Source organism: Tursiops truncatus, chromosome 10 (assembly GCF_011762595.2).
Source record: "Tursiops truncatus isolate mTurTru1 chromosome 10, mTurTru1.mat.Y, whole genome shotgun sequence".
NCBI lineage: Eukaryota > Metazoa > Chordata > Mammalia > Artiodactyla > Delphinidae > Tursiops > Tursiops truncatus.
Window position 1 is genome coordinate 39,884,440 of NC_047043.1, and position 21,953 is coordinate 39,906,392.

Consider the following 21,953-nt stretch of genomic DNA (forward strand, 5'->3'; position numbering starts at 1 on the left):
GGTCTTTGTTGCTGCGCGTGGGCTTTCTCTAGTGGCGGTGCGCGTGGGCTACTCTTCGTTGTGGTACGTGGTCTTCTCATTGCCATGGCTTCTCTTGTTGTGGAGCACGGGCTCTAGGTGTGCGGGCTTCAGTAGTTGTGGCTCATGGGCTCTAGAGCGCAGGCTCAGTAGTTGTGGTGCACGGGCTTAGCTGCTCCCCGGCATGTGGGATCTTCCAACCGTCTCTGTGCTGGTGGTCAGAATGCAGTTAACGTCTTCCATCTGGTGGGGGTTTTAGTATCTGCAAAACAACTCAAGGATATGGCTCAGGATATGATCTGTAGCCCCTGAGGAGGAACTAAATGTCCTTGAGTTTGTTTTATGGCTAAATTATTATCACTTTGTCTTGCTTGACTGTTTTCCTTTGTTTCTGCATTTTTTTTACTTCTCTAAAGAAATTTGCTCTTTGAAACTTGGGGAAGGCCTAGGAGGCTAAGGCTATTTTTTACAAACAAGAGGCAGGGGACACAGTGGGCGGTGGGGGGAAGGTCTATCCCCAGGAAGGCCCTGCAGGGTCCTGCTTGGTTTCAGTAGGTATTATCATTCTTACTTTTTAATGGTGAGGGAGCACAGCCTGAAAGAGGTTGAATAACTTCTCCGAAACCTCACAGCTAAAACATGAAATAGGTGGGATTCAAACCCTATCCACTGTGACTACTAACCTCACCATCCTTTCCCTATGTTAAGGTGCCTCTTGAGAGAATGTGCTGGCACTACATGGGACTCTGTAAAGATGAGTATTTTTAGGACTCTATAAAGATGAGTATTTTTAGGACTTCCCTGTTGGCGCAGTGGATAAGACTCCATGCTCCCAATGCAGGGGGCCCAGGTTCAATCCCTGGTCAGGAAACTAGATCCCATATGCATGCTGCAACTAAGAGTTCACATGCCACAACTAAGGAGCCCGCCTGCCACAACTAACACCCAGTGCGACCAAATAAATAAAATTTTTTTTAAAAAATAGGTGAGTATTTTCTTCCTTGTAGAAGTTTATTTTTAAAACAAGCATAAAAGTAAGTATACCTAATCTTGTTTTAAACTAAAGGGATCGGATTTAAGCTGCTGCGGCTGCTGCTGCAAAAAAAAATCACAAGTGGAGAGGCAGGCCCCAGCTCCCTTGCCATGTGTTAGAAGGAGCTCATACTAGGATGGATCCAAAAGTCACCCTGTCTGGAGGTACTTTTGGGAGCATTTCCTATTCTTCTCTTTAAACTTAGGCTTTTGAAGCATATAACCGTGGGTGAAGAAAACAATACCCATGGTTCATTCTTCTTAAAGATTTTTTAAAATTCTAAAATGTATGTTTTCTTCCAGACCAGCATATGCTTTTAGCTGCCTTGTATGTTTGGCTCTTTTCAAGTACAGTCTAAATGTTGTCAGACCTTCTTGGTCTGTAGAGGAAGTCCCTCAGACACTGAGAACTCAAAGTTCCTCTTCTGGTTCAGTTTTGGTTATCTGTTGATATATAACAAACTGCCCCAAAACATGGTGTCTTAAAACAGTAACCATTTTATTGTTTCTCACAATTCAGTGGGTCAGGAATTCTGGCAGGTCACAGCTCGCCTCTGAACCCTGTAGTGTCCACTGGGGCTGGAAGATCCATGAGGATGTCTTCACTCATGTGTCTAGAGCCTCAGCTCAGAGGGCTCCCAGTGGCCAGGGGATGACTAGAACTGCTCAACCGTGGTTACACTTCTGAGGCCTCAGTTCTCAGTGCTTTGTCATGAAATCTCAGGGTCTCTCCCTCTCCGCATGGCCTCTCCGTGCAGTCACTCCAACAGGGTAGACAGACTTCTTACCTGGAGATTCAGAGTTCCCAGAGAGGAAAAATAGAAACTATCAGGTTTCTGAAGGCTTAGGCTCAGAACTGGCACATAGTCACGCCCACTGTGCTCTATTAAATCAGGTCACAGGGCCAGCATAGATTCAAGGAGAGGGGACTACGCGAGGTTGTGAATATTGGGAGGTATCCATTGGGGATCACCTATGTCACAGACCACCACAGGTCTTAACCTGCATCGGCCAGTCCTGCAAACAATTCTCTCTCCTGGTATTTCTAGATGAGCCCACAAGAGGCCTTACATGTGTTCATAAACATCAGCTGTGGCCACCTTGAAGCATCTGCCAATGCTCTTCCTCTTCTATTCTGCTTCAATGCCCACAGTTCTCAAAATCACTCAAGGAAGTTTTGCTTTCTAACCCTCATATCTCACTAACATCCATTCCCACTGGAAGTAAATTCTTTACTATAATTGGTTTATGCAATGCATTCCTGATGAACTAGCCAATGTCTTTTTGCCTTCACTTGGGAAGAAAAACAATTCACCTGGACAGTAATGCCTCAGGGTTTCACTGAGAGTCCTTCTTATTTATCACAAATCCTGAAGGTTTATCGGGATGACAGAAAGTTCCCTAGAGGTTCTACTTTGCTGCAATATGTAGATGGTTTGCTTCTTTGCTCTCTTTCCCGAGGCTCCTCCCAGGGAGACAGCATCCAGTTTGCTAAAGCTTTCAGCCTTAAAGGGACATGAGGTTGCCAAGAGAAAATGCAGTTTGCCCAAACCTGGATTTGATATCCGGGCATCTGCTATCAGAACAAGGGCTACACCTAGATCCAGTTAGACTTCATGGTATCCTAAGTTTCCCAAAACCCAAAACTAAGTGTCAACTGTGAGGTTTTCTCTGGATAATTGGTTATTGCCAAAATTGGATTCCAAATTTCTCTCTTACGGCCAAACCTCAGTATGTTTTACTCAACAATAACAACCCCAACCCAATTTTATGGAAAGAACCGGAGACTTAGATTTAAGGCTTTAAAGGAGAGTGTAAGGAACCCACACACCATTAGGCATCCCAATTATCAGATTCCCTTTTTCCTTTTTGTATATGAAAACTAAGGGAATGTCCTTGGGGTATTCACCCAAAAATACGGGGACCACCATCGACCCATCATGCCCCTTGCCTTAGAGCCATTATGGTCGCTGCCCTTTAGGTTGAAGCCACTGAGAAAATTGTTGTGGATCCCCTTTAGCCATTTGTACCTCATGCAGTAGAAGCGCCCCTGAATTCTCATGACACTGAACATTTCTCAGCCAGATGCCTCACCTCCTATGAAGTCCTTTTGTTAAATGGTCTCATGTAACTCATTTATGTTCTAGTAATCTTAACCCTGCTACTCTTCTCCCCTTTTCACCAATGAAATCCCTCACAACTGCTTAACGCTGATGGACCACCTTGTGATTCCTCTTGATGATCTTGAGGAAATTCCTCTGGGTAATTCTGATCTCTATGGTTTACTGGTGGTTCTTATTTAAAAGGTGACAACAGTAAATATTGTGCTGGGTATGCTACTACAACTCCTTTTGATGTTGAGGCAGCACCTTTACCTACGGCCAACAGGCTGAATGATATGCCTTTACATGGGCTTGTACTTCAGCCAAGGACAAAACTGCCAATATTTATACTGATAGTAGATATGTTTTCAGAGTAGTTCATGATTTTGGAATGCTGTGGAAGCACTGTGGCTTCCTTACTTCCAGTGGAAATAAAATTTAAAATGGCCCCTATGTTCAGAAATTATTAGGTGCAATATTTTTACCTGCCACTTTAACTATTGGTAAAATTCTGGGGCATTCTGAACTTGACTCTCTGGAAGCTAAGGGAAATCACCTTGCTGATACTTCCACAAGAAATGCTGCCCTTAAAGGGACTGCCAGCAGCCAAACTTCTGTCACAGTCCAAAGGAATATTTCTCCTAAATGATAACTTAGAAAAACTGGCTAGAGCAGCCCAACCAATTGACCTCAGAAAAGGAAAAATAAGATTAGGAATTCAACGTTGTTGCTTTGACTCTAAAATTCCCACTCCTCACCACTGTACATGGATTAACCCACTAGGCTACTGACAAAATGATAGCATTCATGAATCCATATTGGTGAGGAAGCATTAACAAGGCCACAAAAACTGCCCACTTCACTTGTCCCACTTGTCAGAAGTATAACCCAGGGAAGCCTATTCATACTTCTATACTTAAACTGCCTAATGGACCATTCAGGATCTGGCAAATGGATTTCAAACAACTTCCTCCATCTCATGGATATATGTTTTAGTCATGGTCTGTATGTTTTCACTCTGGACCAAAGCCTTCCCTTGCAGATGAGCTACTGCCTCTATTGTGGCTAAAATCCATTTGGAAAAGATTATCCCTACCTGGGGAAACTCCTCTCAAACTTCATTAGTGATCAAGGAACCCACTATATTGGCCGGATACCTCAACAAGTCTGCACTGTTTGGCCAGTTTTACAATGCTTTCACTGTGCTTACTACTCTCAATCCTCTGGTTTAGTTGAATGCACTAATGGCATCATTAAGACTTAACTGGCAAAATTTGTAGAGGTCCTTCAATTACCTTGGGGAGACCCTCCAAAAGCATTGCCATGGGTCCTTCTAAGTCTCAGATCCACCCCTTTTGGAACTCATAAATACCCTTTGAGATAGTCACAGGATGCCCAATGCACTTGGCTTCTGCTTCTTTTGACTCACAACTGATAAAAGGAGAGACACCCAATATTGCAAAGGCCTAATTGCTTCTATTAAAAATAACCGTGCTTTGGTAGAGCAATCTTTCCACGGTGCATACTCAGGAGAGGAAGACCTTAAGCATCACACCTTGCAACCTGAAGACATCATCTCTTGGAAAAGAAACCTCCAGAAGGACTCTCTTCAGCCTCTCCGGAAAGGCTTTTATCGGGTACTTCTACCAACCCTCGTGCTGCCAAACTCCAAGGAATAGACTCTTGGATTTATCTGACACACCTAAAGAAAGTACTGAACCCTGACTGTAGCTGCACATCATTTGGTGACCTGAAAGTAAAGATTCCCAGAATTGAAGCAGATGACATCTGATGAGACAGCTTTCCCAAGATATCCAGACCAGGCCTGTTGAAAAAATTTCCCCAAACCTTTTTGATGACATAATACTTCAGATAGGGACTTCCCTGGTGGTCCAGTGGCTAAGACTCCACGCTCCCAATGCAGAGGGCCCGGGTTCGATCCCTGGTCAGGGAACTAGATTCAACATGCCACAACTAAGAGTTCACATGCTGCATCTAAAGGTCTCACATGCCGCAACTAAAAGATCCCACATGTCGCAACTAAGGCCCGGCATGGCCAAACAAATAAATAAGTAAATATTTTTAAAAAACCAACAAAAAAAACCAACTTCAGGATTTCCCTGGTGGCATGATGCTTAAGAATCCGCCTGCCTGGGCTTCCCTGGTGGCGCAGTGGTTGAGAGTCCGCCTGCCGATGCAGGGGACGCGGGTTCGTGCCCTGGTCTGGGAAGACCCCACATGCCGCGGAGCGGCTGGATCCGTGAGCCATGGCCGCTGAGCCTGTGCTCCGCAATGGGAGAGGTCACAACAGTGAGAGACCCGCATACTGCAAAAAAAAAATAAAATAAAAAAGAATCTGCCTGCCAATGCAGGGGACATGGGTTCGAACCCTGGTCCAGGAAGATCCCACATGCCGTGGAGCAACTAGGCCTGTGCTCCACAACTGCTGAGTCTGCACTCTAGAGCCCGCGAGCCACAACTACTGAGCCCACGTGACACAACTACTGAAGCCTGCGTGCCTGGAGTCTGTGCTCTGCAACAAGAGAAGCCACCGCAATGAGAAGCCCGTGCACCTCAACGAAGAGTAGCCCCTGCTCACCGCAACTAGAGGATGCCTGTGTGCAGCAATGAAGACCCAATGTAGCCAAAAATAAATAAATAAATTAATTAATTAAATAGATTTATATTAAAAAAAAACTTCAGATGGTATCCAGTGTCTATGATCTTGATAACATATGGACTTTAGATAAAAGGTACATGAGACTTCTCCCTCCTGCCCCTTCTTGTTGCTCAGATGTGACCTTGATAGATTTTCAATCTGTGCATTTTCTCTCTGACATAAGACACTACACCCAAGAAAGATCCTTCCTGATACTGAGGGACAAAAAGCCGTTGAAACTAGAAAACCTGTCTCTGGATCTGCAATGCTTTCAGAGAATGATCTTGATCAAAAGGGAGAAATGTAAAAAAAGTAGTATCAATAAATAGAAACCTCAATTAAATACAGTCAGGAGACCAGCAGGGGGAGCTCTCACACCCTGCGACAACAGCAGAGACCACTAGGAAGAAGAAATACTGCTTTCCTGGCAAGGACTCCGCCAGTGAAAAGCCATGAATTTTTTGTTTGCTATAGCCCTTCCAACTTCCTTTTCCTCTCTGTAAAAGAATTCTCCCTCCCTTGCCGTGTAGGGACTTGCACGTGCCTCACCAGACTGCAGATCCCGAACTGCAACTCTCTGCTGATCCCTAATAAGCCTATCTTTGCTGGAGAAATATCTGGCAGTCTGTTTATTTAGGTCAACAGTACTAATTAGAGAGTCTCTAGACTGGAGGACATCAGAGAGCAAGGGTGTCATCCTGAAATAGGAGGATTAAGTGAAGATTTAGAGTTTCCCAATGAAAGGTGAGATTCCCCGCCTTTCCCCCCACTTAGCTCACAGACCCTGACAACCAGACTGTAACCCTCCAGACAAGAGATTGTCCAGAAAATATGACAAGGACAAAAGAAAAGACCTAAAAATGCAGATGGAAGTTCCCAAGTAACAGCCCAGCTAGGTCACTACAGCAGACATCACTGCCCCCACTCGTATCCTCTGGGCAATCCCACTTCAGTGTACTCCTGTTGACTTCCAGCTGCCAAAATCTGAGCCTCTTTGCCTGGAGTCTCTCTCCAAAGCCAGGTAAGGCGACCTTGCCCAGGTACAAGGCAGAGGCCAGAGGTTCTAGGGAATTAATACCTTCCCCCACAGGAGCAGCTCTCAACCAATGACTGTCGGAATTTGATGTATAAATACTCCAGGTCTCTTGCCCTTGTATGCAATAATTCTGAAGTGTGTGTTTTACACCGTTTTCCCAAAGTTACTCCATAGCATTAAGCCTCAATCATAGTTAGCTTTACAGCTGTTTTCTCTTCCCTGTCTCACTTTCCTACTCCCCTACTTATGTTTCCACCAAGTACTTCCACTTGAATACATGGCTTTCGGTTCTCTTTTGGGAGAACCCAAACTAGGATTATCATGTTAAAGTTGAAAAGCCCCATGCAAAGTGAACAGGTCTTCTAATCAGCTTTTTAGTGCACCATTTAAAAAAAAATTATTTACTTTTGGCTGCACTGTGTCTTCATTGCTGCACATGGGCTTTCTCTAGTTGCTGCAGGCGGTGGCTTCTCTTGTTGCAGAACATGGACTCTAGGGGCACAGGCTCCTAGTGCACCCAGGCTTAGTTGCTCCACAGCATGTGAGATCTTCCCAGACCAGGGATCGAACCTGTGTCCCCTGCATTGGCAGGAGGATTCTTAACCACTGCGCCACCAGGGAAGTCCCACCATTCTTAAATATAGGCAGACAGCCAAGGATCATCAGAAATTTAAGAAAAATCTCTAACTGGAAATATAGAGATCAAAATAAGAAAATACCTCATAGGAAACAGAGACTAAAAAGGAGGAAGAAAACTTGCCAAAATATCTATTATTAATCTTCAAGAGAGTTAAGAAAAGAAATTACATTCATGAAACAATAACAGAATACTATAAAAAATAATATTCAGAGAACAAAACAGAACTATTGAAAATGAAAAAAAATATATGATAGAAGTGAAAAACATAGAGATTTGAAAGATAATGTTGGTGAAATCTCCCAGAATATAGAGCAAAAGGAAAACAATGTGAAAAATGAGGGGAAAAAAGGATTAAAAAATTTATAGAATCAGTCCAAGAGGTCCAGTATCTGATTCTGGGAGTTATATAAAGAAGGAAAACAGCTGGAGGGATATAACCAAAGAAATAATTTAAGAAATTTCCCAGGACTGGCAGATGAGCTTCCAGAATGACAGGGCCCAGCACATTAAACAAAAATATGCCCGTTCCAGAGTTATACCATTTTGAAATTTCACCAGTGAGGAAAAAGAGAAGATCCTAACAACTCCTGAAGGAAGATAAAACAGGTTTTGTTTTGTTGGTTTGGCTGTACCACGTGGCATGAGGGATCCTAGTTTCCCAAGCAGGGATCAAACCTGCGCCCCCTGCAGTGGAAGCACAGAGTCTCAACCACTGGACCACCAGGGAAGTCCCCTAAAAAAGGTTTTATACAAAGAATCAAGAGCAAGAATGCCATTCATTGAAAGCAAGAACACAGTGGAGCAATGCTTTCAAATTTCTTAGGAAATTTTTTTCCAGTCTAAGATTCAGTACCAAACCAAACTACTAATCAGTGTATGAATAGGATAAATACATTTCCAGACATACAAAGTCTCAAAGCATTTACTTCTCGTGCACCTTTGCTCTGGAAACTTTTACAGGATGTGCTCCACCACAACTAGGAGATAAACAAAAAAGAAGAAGGCTTGATATGTATGAAACAGGAGGTCAAACACAAGGGAGGAGGAAAATTCCTAGGGGACAGTGAAGGGAGACCCCAAACACCAGAGCTGTTCAACAGGACTGGAGGGCAGCCACTTCCCATTGGAGCTGATCAGAGGCTTCGAGAGGGAATTTCATTCAGAAGATGTGATAGACTACTTGATGTGTTTGAACAAATTGAGAAGAAATACATACTGGAAGATATGTGGGGGTTGAATTAATGGTAAGAACATAGAAACAATAAACAAAAAGGTAATTATTAGGTCAAGGGAAAATGAGAGTTTATTCAGTGAGTAATGTTTGTGCAGTCATAATAGCTTAATGATGAATAGCCATCTAAGCAGAATGAGCTATAATGTACTAACTCTGTATAGTGACAGATGATAACTAGACTTAACATGGAGATCATTTCATAAGGTATAAAAATATCAAATCACTATGTTGTATGCCTGAAACTGATATAATATTATATGTCAATTATAATTCAATAAATAAATAGTTTAAAAAAATGGGCTATGTTGGACTGGAGAAATGGGCAGATGGGTGGGAGAAGGTACGTTTTTTCCCAACTATTTGAATCTTTAGACTATGTGCATGAATAACTTTGATTAAAAAATAATAAAAGTATGAAATTAATAGCAAAATAAATAGCTAAGTGAAATAAGGTTGGGACCTCTAAACAGGAGAGGAGAAAAAAGTAGGGATCAGCAGTTTACTTTTTTTTTTAAAGCCTTTTTAAACATTTATTTATTTATTTATTTATTGGCTGCGTTGGGTCTTTGTTGCAGCGTGTGGGCTTTCTCTAATTGCAGCGATCGGGGGCTACTCTTCATTGTGGTGCATGGGCTTCTCCTTGCGGTGGCTTCTCTTGTTGTGGAGCACAGGCTATAGGCACGCAGACTTCAGTAGTTGCAGCACGTGGGCTTCAGTGTTGTGGCATGCGGGCTCAGTAGTTGTGGTGCACGGGCTTAGCTGCTCCACAGCATGTGGGATCTTCCCAGACCGGGATCGAACCCGTGTCCCCTGCATTGGCAGGTGGATTCTTAACCACTGCACCACCAGGGAAGTCCTTATTTTTCTAATTTTTAAAACTTTTTTATTCTTTGTTATTGTTCTGCCTTTTTTTTCTGCTGTGCCTCATGGCTTGCAGAATCTTGGCTCCCAGGCTGGGAGGTCAGGCTTGAGCTCCTGTGGTGGGAGTGCCTAGTCCAGACTGCTGGACTAACAAAGAACCTCAGACCCCAGGGAATATTAACTGGAGTGAGGTCTCCCGGAGGTCCTCATCTCGGCACCAAGACTTGGTTCTACCTAACTGCCTGCAAACTCCAGGCCTGGATGCCTCAGGCCAAACAACCAGTAAGACAGGAATACAGCCCCACCCATCAAAAAAAATGAGACGACTAAAAAATATGTTACAGATGAAGGAGCAAGGTAAAAACCTACAAGACCAAATAAATGAAAAGGAAATAGGCAACCTACCTGAAAAAGAATTGAGTAATGATAGTAAAGATGATCCAAAATCTCAGAAATAGAATGGAGGCATGGATCGAGAAAATACAAGAAATGTTTAACAAAGACCTAGAAGAACTAAAGAACAAACACTGATGAACAACACAATAACTGAAATGAAAAATACTCTAGAAGGAATCAATAGCAGAGTAACTGAGGAAGAAGAACAAATAAGTGACCTCAAAGATAGAATGGTAGAAATAACTGCTGAGGAGCAGAATAAAGAAAAAAGAATAAAAAGAATTGAGGACAGTCTCAGAGACCTCTGGGACATATTAAATGCACAAACATTCAAATTATAGGGGTCCCAGAAGAAGAGAAAGAGAAAGGGTCTGAAAAAATATCTGAAGAGATTATAGTTGAAAACTCCCCTAATGTGGGAAAGGAAATAGCCACCCAAGTCCAGGAAGCTAGAGTCCCATATAGGATAAACCCTAGGAGAAACACACCAAGACACATATTAATCAAATTAACAAAAATTAAATTCAAAGAAAAAAATATCAAAAGCAGCAAAGGAAAAGCAATAAATAACATGCAAGGGAATCCCCGTAAGGTTATCAGCTGATTTTTCAGCAGAAACTCTGTAGACAGAGTGGAGTGGCAGGATATATTTAAAATGATGAAAGGGGAAAACTTACAACCAAGATTACTCTACCCAGCAAGGATCTCATTCAGATTCACCAGAGAAATCAAAAGGTTTACAGACAAGCAAAAGCTAGGAGAATTCAGCACCACCAAACCAGCCTTACAATAAATGCTAGAGGAACTTCTCTAGGTGGAAAACACAAGAGAAGAAAAAGACCCACAAAAACAAATCCAAAACAATTAAGAAAATGGTAATAGGAATATACATATCAATAATTACCTTGAATGTAAATGGATTAAATGCTCCAAACAAAAGACACAAGCTGGCTGAATGGATACAAAAACAAGACCCGTATATATGCTGTCTATAAGGGATCCACTTCAGACCTAGCGACACATACAGACTGAAAATGAGGGGATGGAAAAAGATGTTCCATGCAAATGGAAATCAAAAGAAGGCTGGAGTAGCAATACTCGTATCAGATAAAGTAGACTTTAAAGACTGTTACAAGAGATAAGGAAGGACACTACATAATGACCAAGGGATCAACCCAAGAAGAAGGTATCATAATTATAAATATTTATGCACCCAACATAGGAGCACCTCAGTACATAAGGCAAATGGTAACATCCATAAAAGGGGAAATAGACAGTAACACAGTAATAGTGGGGGATTTAACACCCCATTTACTCCGATGGACAGATCATCCAGGCAGAAAATAAATAAGGAAACACAAGCTTTAAATGACACAATAGACCAGATAGATTTAATTGATATTTATAGGACATTCCACCCAAAAGCAGCAGAATACACTTTCTTCTCAAGTGCACACAAAACATTCTCCAAGATAGATCCATCTTGGGTCACAAATCAAGCCTCAGAAAATTTAAGAAAATTTAAATTGTACCAAGCATTGGTGGGACTGTAAAATTGATACAGCCACTGTGGAGAACAGTATGGAGGTTCCTTAAAAAACTAAAAATAGAACTACCATACGACCCAGCAATCCCACTGCTGGGCATATACCCTGAGAAAACCATAATTCAAAAAGAGTCATGTACCCCAATGTTCACTGCAGCACTATTTACAATAGCCAGGTCATGGAAACAACCTAAATGTCTATCAACAGATGAATGGATAAAGAAGATGTACATATACATAATGGAATATTATGCAGCCATAAAAAGTAACAAAATTGGGTAATTTGTAGAGATGTGGATGGACCTAGAGTCTGTCATACAGAGTGAAGTAAGTCAGAAAGAGAAAAACAAATATCGTATATTAATGCATATATGTGGAATCTAGAAAAATAGTACAGATGAACCTATTTCCAGTGCAAGGATAGAGACGCAGATGTAGAGAACAGACATATGGACAAAGGGGCAGAAGTGGAGGGTGGGATGAATTGGGAAATTAGGTTTGACACAAATACACTACCATGTGTAAAATAGATAGCTAGGGGGAACCTGTGGAATAGCACAGGGAGCTCAGCTCGGCGCTCTGGGATAACCTAGATGGGCAGGATGGGGGGATGGGAGGCAAGTCCAAGCGGGAGGGGATATATGTATACATATAGCTGATTCACTTCATTGTACAGCACAAAATAACACAACATTGTAAAGCAATTATACTCCAATTAAAAAAAAGTTTAAAAAAATCTCAAAAACAAACAAAAATTCATGAAGAAGACATAATAGTCCTAAATGTTCATGCATTGAACACAGCTCCAAAATACATATAGCAAAACTTATAGAACTGAAAGTCAAATAGATAAATCCACAGTTATAGCTGGAGGCTTCAATACTCCTGTCTCAGTAATTGATGAAACAAGTAGACAGAAAATCAGCAAAGGTAAAAAGATCTGAACACACTATCAACAGATTTGACCTAATTGACATTTATAGAACATTCCACCCAACAACAGAAGAACAACATTCTTTCCAAGGGCACATCAAGCGTTCATCAAGATAGATAATAGTCTGGACCATAAAACAAGACTCAACAAATTTTAAATAACTGAAATCATAAAAAGTATGTTCTCTGACCACAACTGAATTAAATTAGAATGATATCTGGAAAATCTCCCAAATATTTGCAGGTTAAACAACACACTTCTAAATTACCCATGGGTCAAAGAGGAAGTCACAAGGGAAACTAGAAAATATTTTGAATTGAATAAAAATGGAAAAATAACATATCAAAATTTGCGGGACATAGCCAAAGTGGTGCCTAAATGGAAATTTAAACATTAAACTAGAAAACAAAAAAAGTTTCAAATTATTAATCTATGTTCCATCTTAAGAAGTCAGAAAAAAGAAGAGCAAATTAAATTCAAAGTGAATAAGTAAGGGGGGCTTCCCTGGTGGCGCAGTGGTTGAGAGTCTGCCTGCCGATGCAGGGGACAAGGGTATGTGCCCCGGTCTGGGAATATCCCACGTGCCGCAGAGCGGCTGGGCCCGTGAGCCATGGTCGCTGAGCCTGCACGTCCGGAGCCTGTGCTCCGCGACGGGAGGGGCCACAGCAGTGAGAGGCCCGCGTACCACAAAAAAAAAAAAAAAAAAAAAAGTGAATAAGTAAGAAATAAGTAAGATTAGAGCACAAATCAATGAAATTGAGAACAGAAAAATAGAGAAAAATTAATGATACCAGGTTATTTGAAAAGATCATTAAAATCAATAAACCGATAGATACTAAGAAAAACTATTTTTAAAAATCTGTAGGAGCAGAAATCAGATCAGCGCTTGCTAGTGGCTTCATGTTGGGGGAGGCGACTGACTACAAAGGAGCCTGAGGGAATTTTGAGGTGGATGGAAATGTCCTATATCTTGATTGTGGTGATGTCTGCGACTGCATACATTTGTCAAAACAGATGGAACGGTACACCTAACAAGGGTGGATTTTACTGTATGTAAATTATGTCTCAATGAACCTGAAGTAAAAGAAAATACAAGAGTGCATTTTAGCACTTTATGTAGAAGGAGAATTTCATGAAATTTTTGTTTTGGATGCATGTGTTCTGGATTGCAGTAATAAACTGTTTTTTATCCCATAAATTGTAGTTAAAAAAGAAAAAACAAGTCATTGCCCGAGAACGTGCCAAGGTCTTCCCTGTCTTGCGACTTGACACTAGCCAGTCCCTCTGCCTGAAACACTGGGACAGTTCATTCTCCGGCTTCAAGTCGCCCCAGGGAGTCATTTCCAGGCAACTCTATCAAGAAACCCAATGCCACCCCTCTCTCTATAGCTCTAACTCTCTCTCACGCTGTTTATTTCCTTTATATCACTTACTGCAATCTATAATTTTTTTTATCTCTGTAACAGTACATTGAGTCTGTGGGCTTGTAGGTTGTAATCAGATAATAGCTTTATCCTTTTCCCCCATTGTCCCTGGAAACCTGCCCTGTGGAGCTAGTTCTTTCTCTGCCTTTGAACAATACTCAGGAAGGTCACAGAGCGAATCTGCTCAATCTCTCTATAAAAAGTCCTCCACACTTCATTTTAAATTAAGTTTCTTCCCTCGGCCAGCCATCACTGGCTTGACTTGGAAAGTTGTGCTGGGGAACAAAGACAGTGTGGCCGGATTCTTCTTTGTGAATTTCTTTCCAGACTCCCGCAGCATCCCACCATACCCATCAGTGCCAGATGCAGGGGAGGAAATGCTTTACTTAACCAGCACAGACCAGAAGTGGTTTTGGTTTCCTCTGGCTGTGACAGACGTTCAGATTGACTTTTGCTCTGTGGGACGTTTGTGGGTTTGTATAGCCCCATGATTGCTGGCTATCTCTCACCTGCACTCTGTATCCCAAACTTCAAATTTATCTAGGTGTGGAATCGGCTGCAATGCTCCCCACTTCCTGTTATCTGAGCTCTTTGCAATGTGCTCTTGGCAGCTACGCCATCAAAAGGTGGAGCTTGTTGCCGCACTGCTGGAATCTGGATTGGCCTTGTGACTGGCTTAGGTCAATAAAACCAGGTGGAAGCAACCTTGTGCCAGCCAAGGCCTCAGAAAGCCCTGTACACTTCTGCTCTCAATCCCGAAACCCTGCCAGCCAACAACCTCAGGCTAGTCTTCTGGATGACAAGACCTGTGGCCCGGGCACCTCTTATCACCGCAGCAACACCCAGGCAACCTTCAGAAGCAGAGCTGTCCAAGTGACCAGCTGCTGATCACAAACATATGAGTGAGCTTTGCTGAGATTACAAGAAATCCATACAGGAGCCCAGCCCATGCTGCCAACCCACAGAAGCGTGAGTTAATTAAATGCTTAAGACACAAAATATTGGGATAGTGAGATACACAGTGTTAGAAAACAAACTGAACAGAGAGAATTTGAATATCTAATTGGCTTTATTCAATGATTCATGAATTGGGCAGCATCCTATCTAACAAACAGGAGTGTGCTCAGGGAATTCCCTGGTGGTCCAGTTGTTAAGACTCAGCACTTTCACTGACGTGGGCCCGGGTACGATCCCTGGTCAGGGAACTAGGATCCCACAAGCCATGCAGCAGGGCCAAAAAACACCATCAAGAAACTGGGGCTTCCCTGGTGGTGCACTGGTTAGGAACCCGCCTGCCAATGCAGGGGACACGGGTTCGATTCCTGGTCCTGGAAGATCCCACATGCCGCGGAGTAACTAAGCCCGTGCTCCACAACTACTGAGCCTGCGCTCTAGAGCCCGTGCTCTGCAGCAAGAGTCGCCACCGCAATGAGAAGCCTGCGCACCGCAATGAAAAGTAGCCCCTGCTCGCCGCAACTAGAGAAAGCCCACGCACAGCAACGAAGACCCAACACAGCCAAAAATAAATAAATTAAATAAATAAATTTATTTAAAAACAAACAAACAAAACCCACCAAAAAACAAAGAGAACTGTGCTCTGAGGAGATGTTCAAGATGGAAAGATTTTAAAAGCAGAAGGAGGATGAGACAAGGAAGTTAAGTGAATTTTCCAGGGAAGATCCCCTTGCGTTAGGGGAAGGCAGGGGGTCTTATCAAGCTGATTACTTCACTAGGGTTGATCAGGTACTTTCAGACTAATTGGTTTAAAATTCCACTCCTGGGAGAAGTTGAAAGTACAATTAAGTTAGGTACTAAGTCTCGGTGGGGCGTAGCATAAATGACTCCATTTGGGGCCTGTTGTTCTTTTTTAAAAAACAGCAATTAGGACTTCCCTTGTGGCGCAGTGGTTAAGAATCCACCTGCCAATGTAGGGGACATGGGTTAAAGCCCTGGTCCGGGAAGATCCCACATGCCACGGAGCAACTAAGCCCATGTGCCACAACTCCTGAATCCGCGTGCCACAACTACCGAAGCCTGTGTGCCTAGATCCCGTGATCTGCAACAAGAGAAGTCACTGCAATGAGAAGCCCGCACCCCAACGAAGAGTAGCCCCTGCTCGCCACAACTAGAGAAAGCCCACAGCAATGAAGACCCAACGCAGCCATAAATGAATAAATAAATTAATTAATTGAAACCAAAAATAAATAAATAAATAAAAACAGCAATTAGCTGATACAGTCTGTTAAGAAGTTATCTGTGCCAGTTGGATTCTTGTTCAAAATTTGCATGGCATACTCTTATCACTTTACCTTAATTTTGTGTGTGTCCTTATGATTTTTGTTTTTAAATTAAGGGTACTTTAATTAATTAATTTATTTATTTTTGCTGTGTTGGGTCTTTGTTTCTGTGCAAGGGCTTTCTCTAGTTGTGGCAAGCGGGGGCCACTCTTCATCGTGGTGCGCAGGCCTCTCACTGTCGTGGCCTCTCTCGTTGCGGAGCACAGGCTCCAGACGCGCAGGCTGAATAGTTGTGGCTCACAGGCCTAGTTGCTCCGCGGCATGTGGGATCTTCCCAGACCAGGGCTCGAACCTGTGTCCCCTGCATCAGCAGGCAGATTCTCAACCACTGAGCCACCAGGGAAGCCCCTTATGATTCTTTTTAAAAAGCCAAATAACAGGACCAGAATTATTGTTTATTTTGGTTTTCCAAGCTAACTATCTTTTCTTGGCATAGGCTCTTTAACTCCAACTTTGTGAAGTAGAGATTATTATCTACTTTATGGATAGTTAATTGAGTCAATGAAATTTAAAAGATTTGTCCAAAGTTACTTAGTTAGCAAGAGGCAGAACTGGAACATGAACACGGCAGTCTGGCTCCAGAGCTGATGCTATTAAACACCATCTACTCTGTTCCCTGCCACACTGACAAGTATTTCCTTGGATGTGTGTAAACCAGTTTGAAAAGCATGGATTAAAATAAAGTATGTGTATATTTACCTCCAGCCTTTACTTTCCTGAAGTTATTTCTAAATAACAGGCAGCACTCCCCAACATATAAAAATCTCTTTCAAATCAATAAGAAAAATATTGACAACCAATAGAAAATGAGCAAAGACATAGATTATTTATAGGAAAGGAAATTCAAATAGATTTTCAACCACTTGACTGAAAGAAATACACTTAATTTCACTAACTTTTAAAAGTAAATTAAAATAACAATGACACACTATTTCTTGCCCATCATACAGATATAGAAGTTTGATAACACTCTCATTTGGCAGGGGCCAGGGAACGAAATTAGTACTGTCCACACGTTGATGGGAGGGTACACCGGTGCAACCTCTACAGACAGCAATTTTATAATATCTATTGAAGTTAAATATTTACATATTCTTTAATCTAGTGATTCTCCTTCAAAGAATATACATCTACACTGGACATTTTTGAGAATCTAAGGGAGCACTGTTACAAGTAAGGACTACCCCAGACACCTGCAGGTATGGTCACTCTGACTGTGAATTACATACAAGGTTATTCATTGCAGCACCGTGTGTATTGGTAGAATAGTGGAAATAACTCAATTATTCATCAATAGATGAATGTTTACATAAAAGTACCATTATCCCTACAATAGAATGTAACACAATGGTTAAAAAGGAGGCAACTCTTGTAAATACTGATTTCAAGATATGAAGTGTAAAAAAGCAAGGCAGGGAACAATGAATATGATATACTACTGTTTATGTATTTTTATAGAATATATGCAAATACATGCTTGTATATGAAGACACTGTCTCTGGAAGCTAGCAGATTCAGGTTTGAGGGGCTCTGAAACTTGTACAATTCTGGTGGCCCTTTTTAAGAAAAAGAATACAAAAAGTACAAATACAAAATTCGGTATAAGGCCTGGGAAGGGGCCTAAGCAAGCAAAGGACGCTGATGCAGAAGCGTAGTTGGCTTCACAGTAAATTGCCTCTATCTGGAAAGATGCAGGAGAAACCAGTAAAAGAGTCTGGCTCCTGAGAGGTGAACTGGGTGGCTGCAGGAAACGAGAAAACAAGTGATGCACCTTTCTCCCTGTGGGATTTTGCAGTATGTTACCTATTCAATAGGAAGAATTCCTTTGTAAATTAATTGCAGTGTCAAACCAATACAATTCCTAAATAACCAGAACAAACAGTAATTTCTCAGAGAAAGATACATTTCTTTCTTTAGAGACTCCCTTCATTTTCAAGACACAAAAAGAAGATACATACCATTTTTGGTTGGTTGAGCTAAGGATAATAATGCCAACTGTTGTTTTTCAAATACCAGTAGCTTCTTTCCCTCATAAGAAGAAAAGTCTGGATCTTAAAATGGGCCTTAAGGTTTTATTTCTCATATACTGTTGATCATCTTACAGCACCTCCTTGCTGATGTTTCACAGCATCCTGTTCTTCTTTCAGAGACACTCTAGCTTATCTATGAGGAAGTTTATTATAGTTTATGTGACATTCCCCTCTTCTCTCTGCCTCTGTTTGCTCTGTATTTTGTTGTTGTTTGTTTTTTGCCACAGACAGAGCCCGTTGTTCTTAGATCTCTGCCTGTCTTGTCCGTCTGTCCATCCACCCGTCCGTTCTCGTATGTATCTGTATATCTCTATGGAAAGGGAAAGGGGGTTTCTCATGTAAAAATCCAAAATATAGTTCTATGAACACCCGTGTACTAGTCAGTCCAAGTGTGGCTATGAAGCCCCAAGCAAGCCTTGGCACACGGGGCCGGACCCTTGGTCTGGGGGGCCACGCCAAGACCCAGGCCTCTAGGACACAGTGGGGTCCCTTGCTTTGGGGGGCTCAGAGCCCATCAGCAGGGAGATGGTGGGATCAGCAGGGAGATGGTGGGGTCATCAGCGTGGTTGTCCTCCTGTGAGAAGCAGGAGCCCTCCCCCAGCTCTAAGAGCACCGGCAGGGCTTCCCTGGTGGCGCAGTGGTTGAGAGTCCGCCTGCCGATGCAGGGAACACGGGTTCGTGCCCCGGTCCGGGAAGATCCCACGAGCCGCGGAGCAGCTGAGCCCGTGAGCCATGGCCGCTGAGCCTGCGCGTCCGGAGCCTGTGCTCCGCAACGGGAGAGGCCACAACAGTGAGAGGCCCGCGTACCACAAAAAAAAAAAAAAAAAAGAGCACCGGCAGACCACTGCCCTGCACGTCCACGGAGCCCGGGTCCAGCAGGAGCTGCTTCCCCAAGTCAGGGCTGCTGCTCTCTGCCTCGCGAGGCCTGGGGGTCTCGCGGGCCAGGTTGCTGTCAAGGTCAGGCAGACTCCTGTCGGGCAATGTCACCGAGGGGCCGAACAGGTCCGGCAGGGCACTGGTGTCCACGCTGAAGCCGTGGCTAGTCGGCTTGGTCTGCAGGTCGCCCAGGTTGGAGTCCATGGCGTCCAAGTGGTCCCTGAGCTCGGTCCCCTGGCTGGACTCAAACACGCAGAGAGGAGGAGGGGCAGGGGAAGAAGCGGGTGACCCCAGACATCTATGGAGCGCGAGTCAAATTGTCCAGGCGGGCTATGCTGAGGCACTTCTGGGAGGGATGGGGTGTGGGGCCGAGGTGGGCAGGGGCGAGAGGGGTCACCCCCTTCCGCCCCCGCGTCTGTGAAGGGTGTGGCCGAGGCAGCCGGCGCAGGCTCTCCCACAGGATGGAGTCAATGAGGGTGGTTGGGGACAGGGGCGTATCCACCATGGTGGACGGGTGCCCGGGACCAGCATCCTCTGCCCGGGGGCTCCGAGGTGGGCTGGGGGGCTCCTCCTTGACTCGAACCAGGGTCCTACTGGACAGGGGCCTCTAGTCGTCTATGTTCCTGCCTGGAGAGGCCAAGGGACTACTGGGGTAGCTCAGTGATGTCAGAGACGAAGGGTCCCGAGCCGGCAACAGCATCTGGGGAACAGAAGCTGCGGCCGCTGTAGGCCATGCCGGAGCCGAGTAGGGGCCCGGGCCGTGGATGTGCTCCAGGGAGTACCGGGCATGGAATAGCTGTCGTACAGCATCAGGGGGATCTTTCTCTTCACCCCCCGGATCTAGTTCCACTGCACCAGCGAGATGAGGAACTGGATGAGCTTGTTGACGACTTTCTGCTGCCGGGCGTGCTTCTGCTGCAGGCCACCCACCTTCCGCCACAGGGCCTCGTTCTCTTGCTTCACGGTCAGCAGTTTGGAATCCATGCTCTCCTGCTTCCTCTTCATCTGCTGCACGTCGGTCAGCAGCTTGGTGACCCTGTCCTGGGGAATCTTTATGTCCTCGCTCCACAGAGTGGACACGCTGGTCACTTTCCTCTTGACCAGGGGCTGCTCCTGGCCGCGCAGGAAGCACAGGTGCTGGAACTTGGTGTCGTCCCCCTCTGGCTTGACCAGGCTGCCCTGCTCAATGCGGACCACCTTCCGGAAGCCACACATGTTGAGCTGCCCCACGAAGCTGGCCGTGCTGCTGTGCTTGGAGGACTTAGATGGCACCTCTTTGGCAGACGGGCTCTGGTTGAGCACGTGGACGCTGTTCCTGCTCGGGCTCCAGAACGTCCGTGTCTTGGTTGCTCACGAAGGTCCACAACTTGGTCAGGAAGACCTGGACGTTGCTGGGCTCTGCCGTGCCCAGGCACACGGGCAGATCCATCCCGGGCAAGGTGGGAGAGGCGGAGGGAGTGACCACGAGGAGAGACCACGGGCCGGCCGCCACCGCGGGCCGCCCGGATGTGAACCGGCCCGGGGCCTGCGGCCCACATGGCCGCCGCCATCTTGTGACGGGCGAGCTCCCGCCGGCGCCGCCCACCGGCTTCTTTTTAACTTTTTATTTTGATTTTTTGTTCATGTCCAAAGTCTCCCTCAAATACAGTATACAGTCCTGAACTGAGCACTCCTATTTAAAAGCAAGACACCCACAAGCTGGTGGGCCACTCTGGAACCTAGGTGGGAACTAGTGGCCTTGAGGTAATTGAGTGGGAATCCAGACTTAAATTTTTGAAGCACGGAAATTCCCTGGCAGGACAGTGGTTAGGACTCCGCGCTTTCCTGCACGCAGAATGGCAAATTTTTTGAATCACATTCAAACGTCAGTACCTGTGGGTATTTTTTCTTGAGGGAGTCAGTTGCCTCCTGGGGGGTGAGAGTGGATTGTCAGTCTTCTGGGAACCAAATGGGGAAAGGGGGCTGGTGGTTCACTGCTTGGGATATAGGTCTTCACTAAAGGCCCCTGTGTTCAGTATGGAGCCTGCTCTCTGCTCATTTGGGCTTGGTGTCCCCAAGGCCAGAATCTGTCTGGTTTGGCCTTTCCCCCGTCTTCTCTCAGCATGATGGGCTGGCCTGGGAGTTGCCTGGTTACCAGCTGTGGGGGGAATTAACTGCAGGTATCTCAGCTTCTTCAAAAACTTTTAATCCATCCTCTCCTTGCACCTCTGCTTTCACGGGAAACTAGAGCTGTGAAATTCCTACATCTTCCCGAAGTTGTGCCTCAGGAATTGCTTCTTGTTGCCCACAGCTCCTGCTCTCACCCTTAGGTTTTGCTTTTTCGGATTGACAAGGTCAGTAATCACTCTTCTCTCAGCTCCACCAGCTTTACAGTTAAGATGTTGTCTTCTCCTGTCTGATATTGTCTCTTCCCCTGTTCTCTTTGTGCCTTTCTTATCCCATTTCAGGGAGGTTTGCGGCATGAGGTGAGAGGAACTTGAATGTCCAATTCTCAAGATTTAACCAAAAGAGCTTAAAATTTCTTTCAAGTTCAAAGAAATGAAGCACAAATTTGTCCTTGGATCAAGATATATCTTTGTTTGGGGATGAACTACTTCTGTAAACCTTCTGTTTAGCATTGGTTTTTTCATCAATTGATTCAAAAATATTTCCAAGTGTCCAGTATACTGCACAGACCGGACAAGACAGTGTTGGTTGCCAGCCTCATAGAGCTTTGATTCCAGTTTCTTTTTTTTTCTTTTTTTCTTTTTTGCGGTACGCGGGCCTCTCACTGTTGTGGCCTCTCCCGTTGCGGAGCACAGGCTCCGGATGCGCAGGCTCAGCTGCCATGGCTCACGGGCCCAGCCGCCCCACGGCATGTGGGATCTT

The 21,953-nt window shown here is 44.3% G+C and overlaps 1 protein-coding gene and 1 long non-coding RNA gene across 7 annotated transcripts in view; both read right to left on the reverse strand.

Moving 5' to 3' along the window:
* Positions 1 to 1,547: 1,547 nt before the first annotated feature.
* LOC109549343 (uncharacterized) overlaps positions 1,548 to 21,953 on the reverse strand; it is a 43,985-nt gene continuing 23,579 nt past the window's right edge. For 2 of the 6 annotated variants that reach the window (XR_012334515.1, XR_012334514.1), the window contains exon 8: positions 14,799 to 18,519. This is a non-coding gene — a long non-coding RNA (uncharacterized lncRNA). Of the gene's footprint in view, positions 1,839 to 14,786; positions 18,520 to 21,953 lie in introns of those variants that run through there. The other 4 variants (XR_012334513.1, XR_004528454.2, XR_012334516.1 and 1 more) reach the window with 4 other exon arrangements.
* Positions 18,518 to 21,942, reverse strand: LOC101334512 (heat shock factor protein 1). Its single transcript, XM_033864445.2, is given in 11 exon segments — positions 18,518 to 18,745; positions 18,748 to 18,830; positions 19,052 to 19,319; positions 19,321 to 19,434; positions 19,437 to 19,484; positions 19,487 to 19,542; positions 19,545 to 19,738; positions 19,740 to 19,818; positions 19,821 to 19,868; positions 19,871 to 20,415; positions 20,417 to 21,942. Coding segments are annotated over 11 exon segments (1,599 nt in total). The 5' UTR covers positions 20,515 to 21,942; the 3' UTR covers positions 18,518 to 18,679.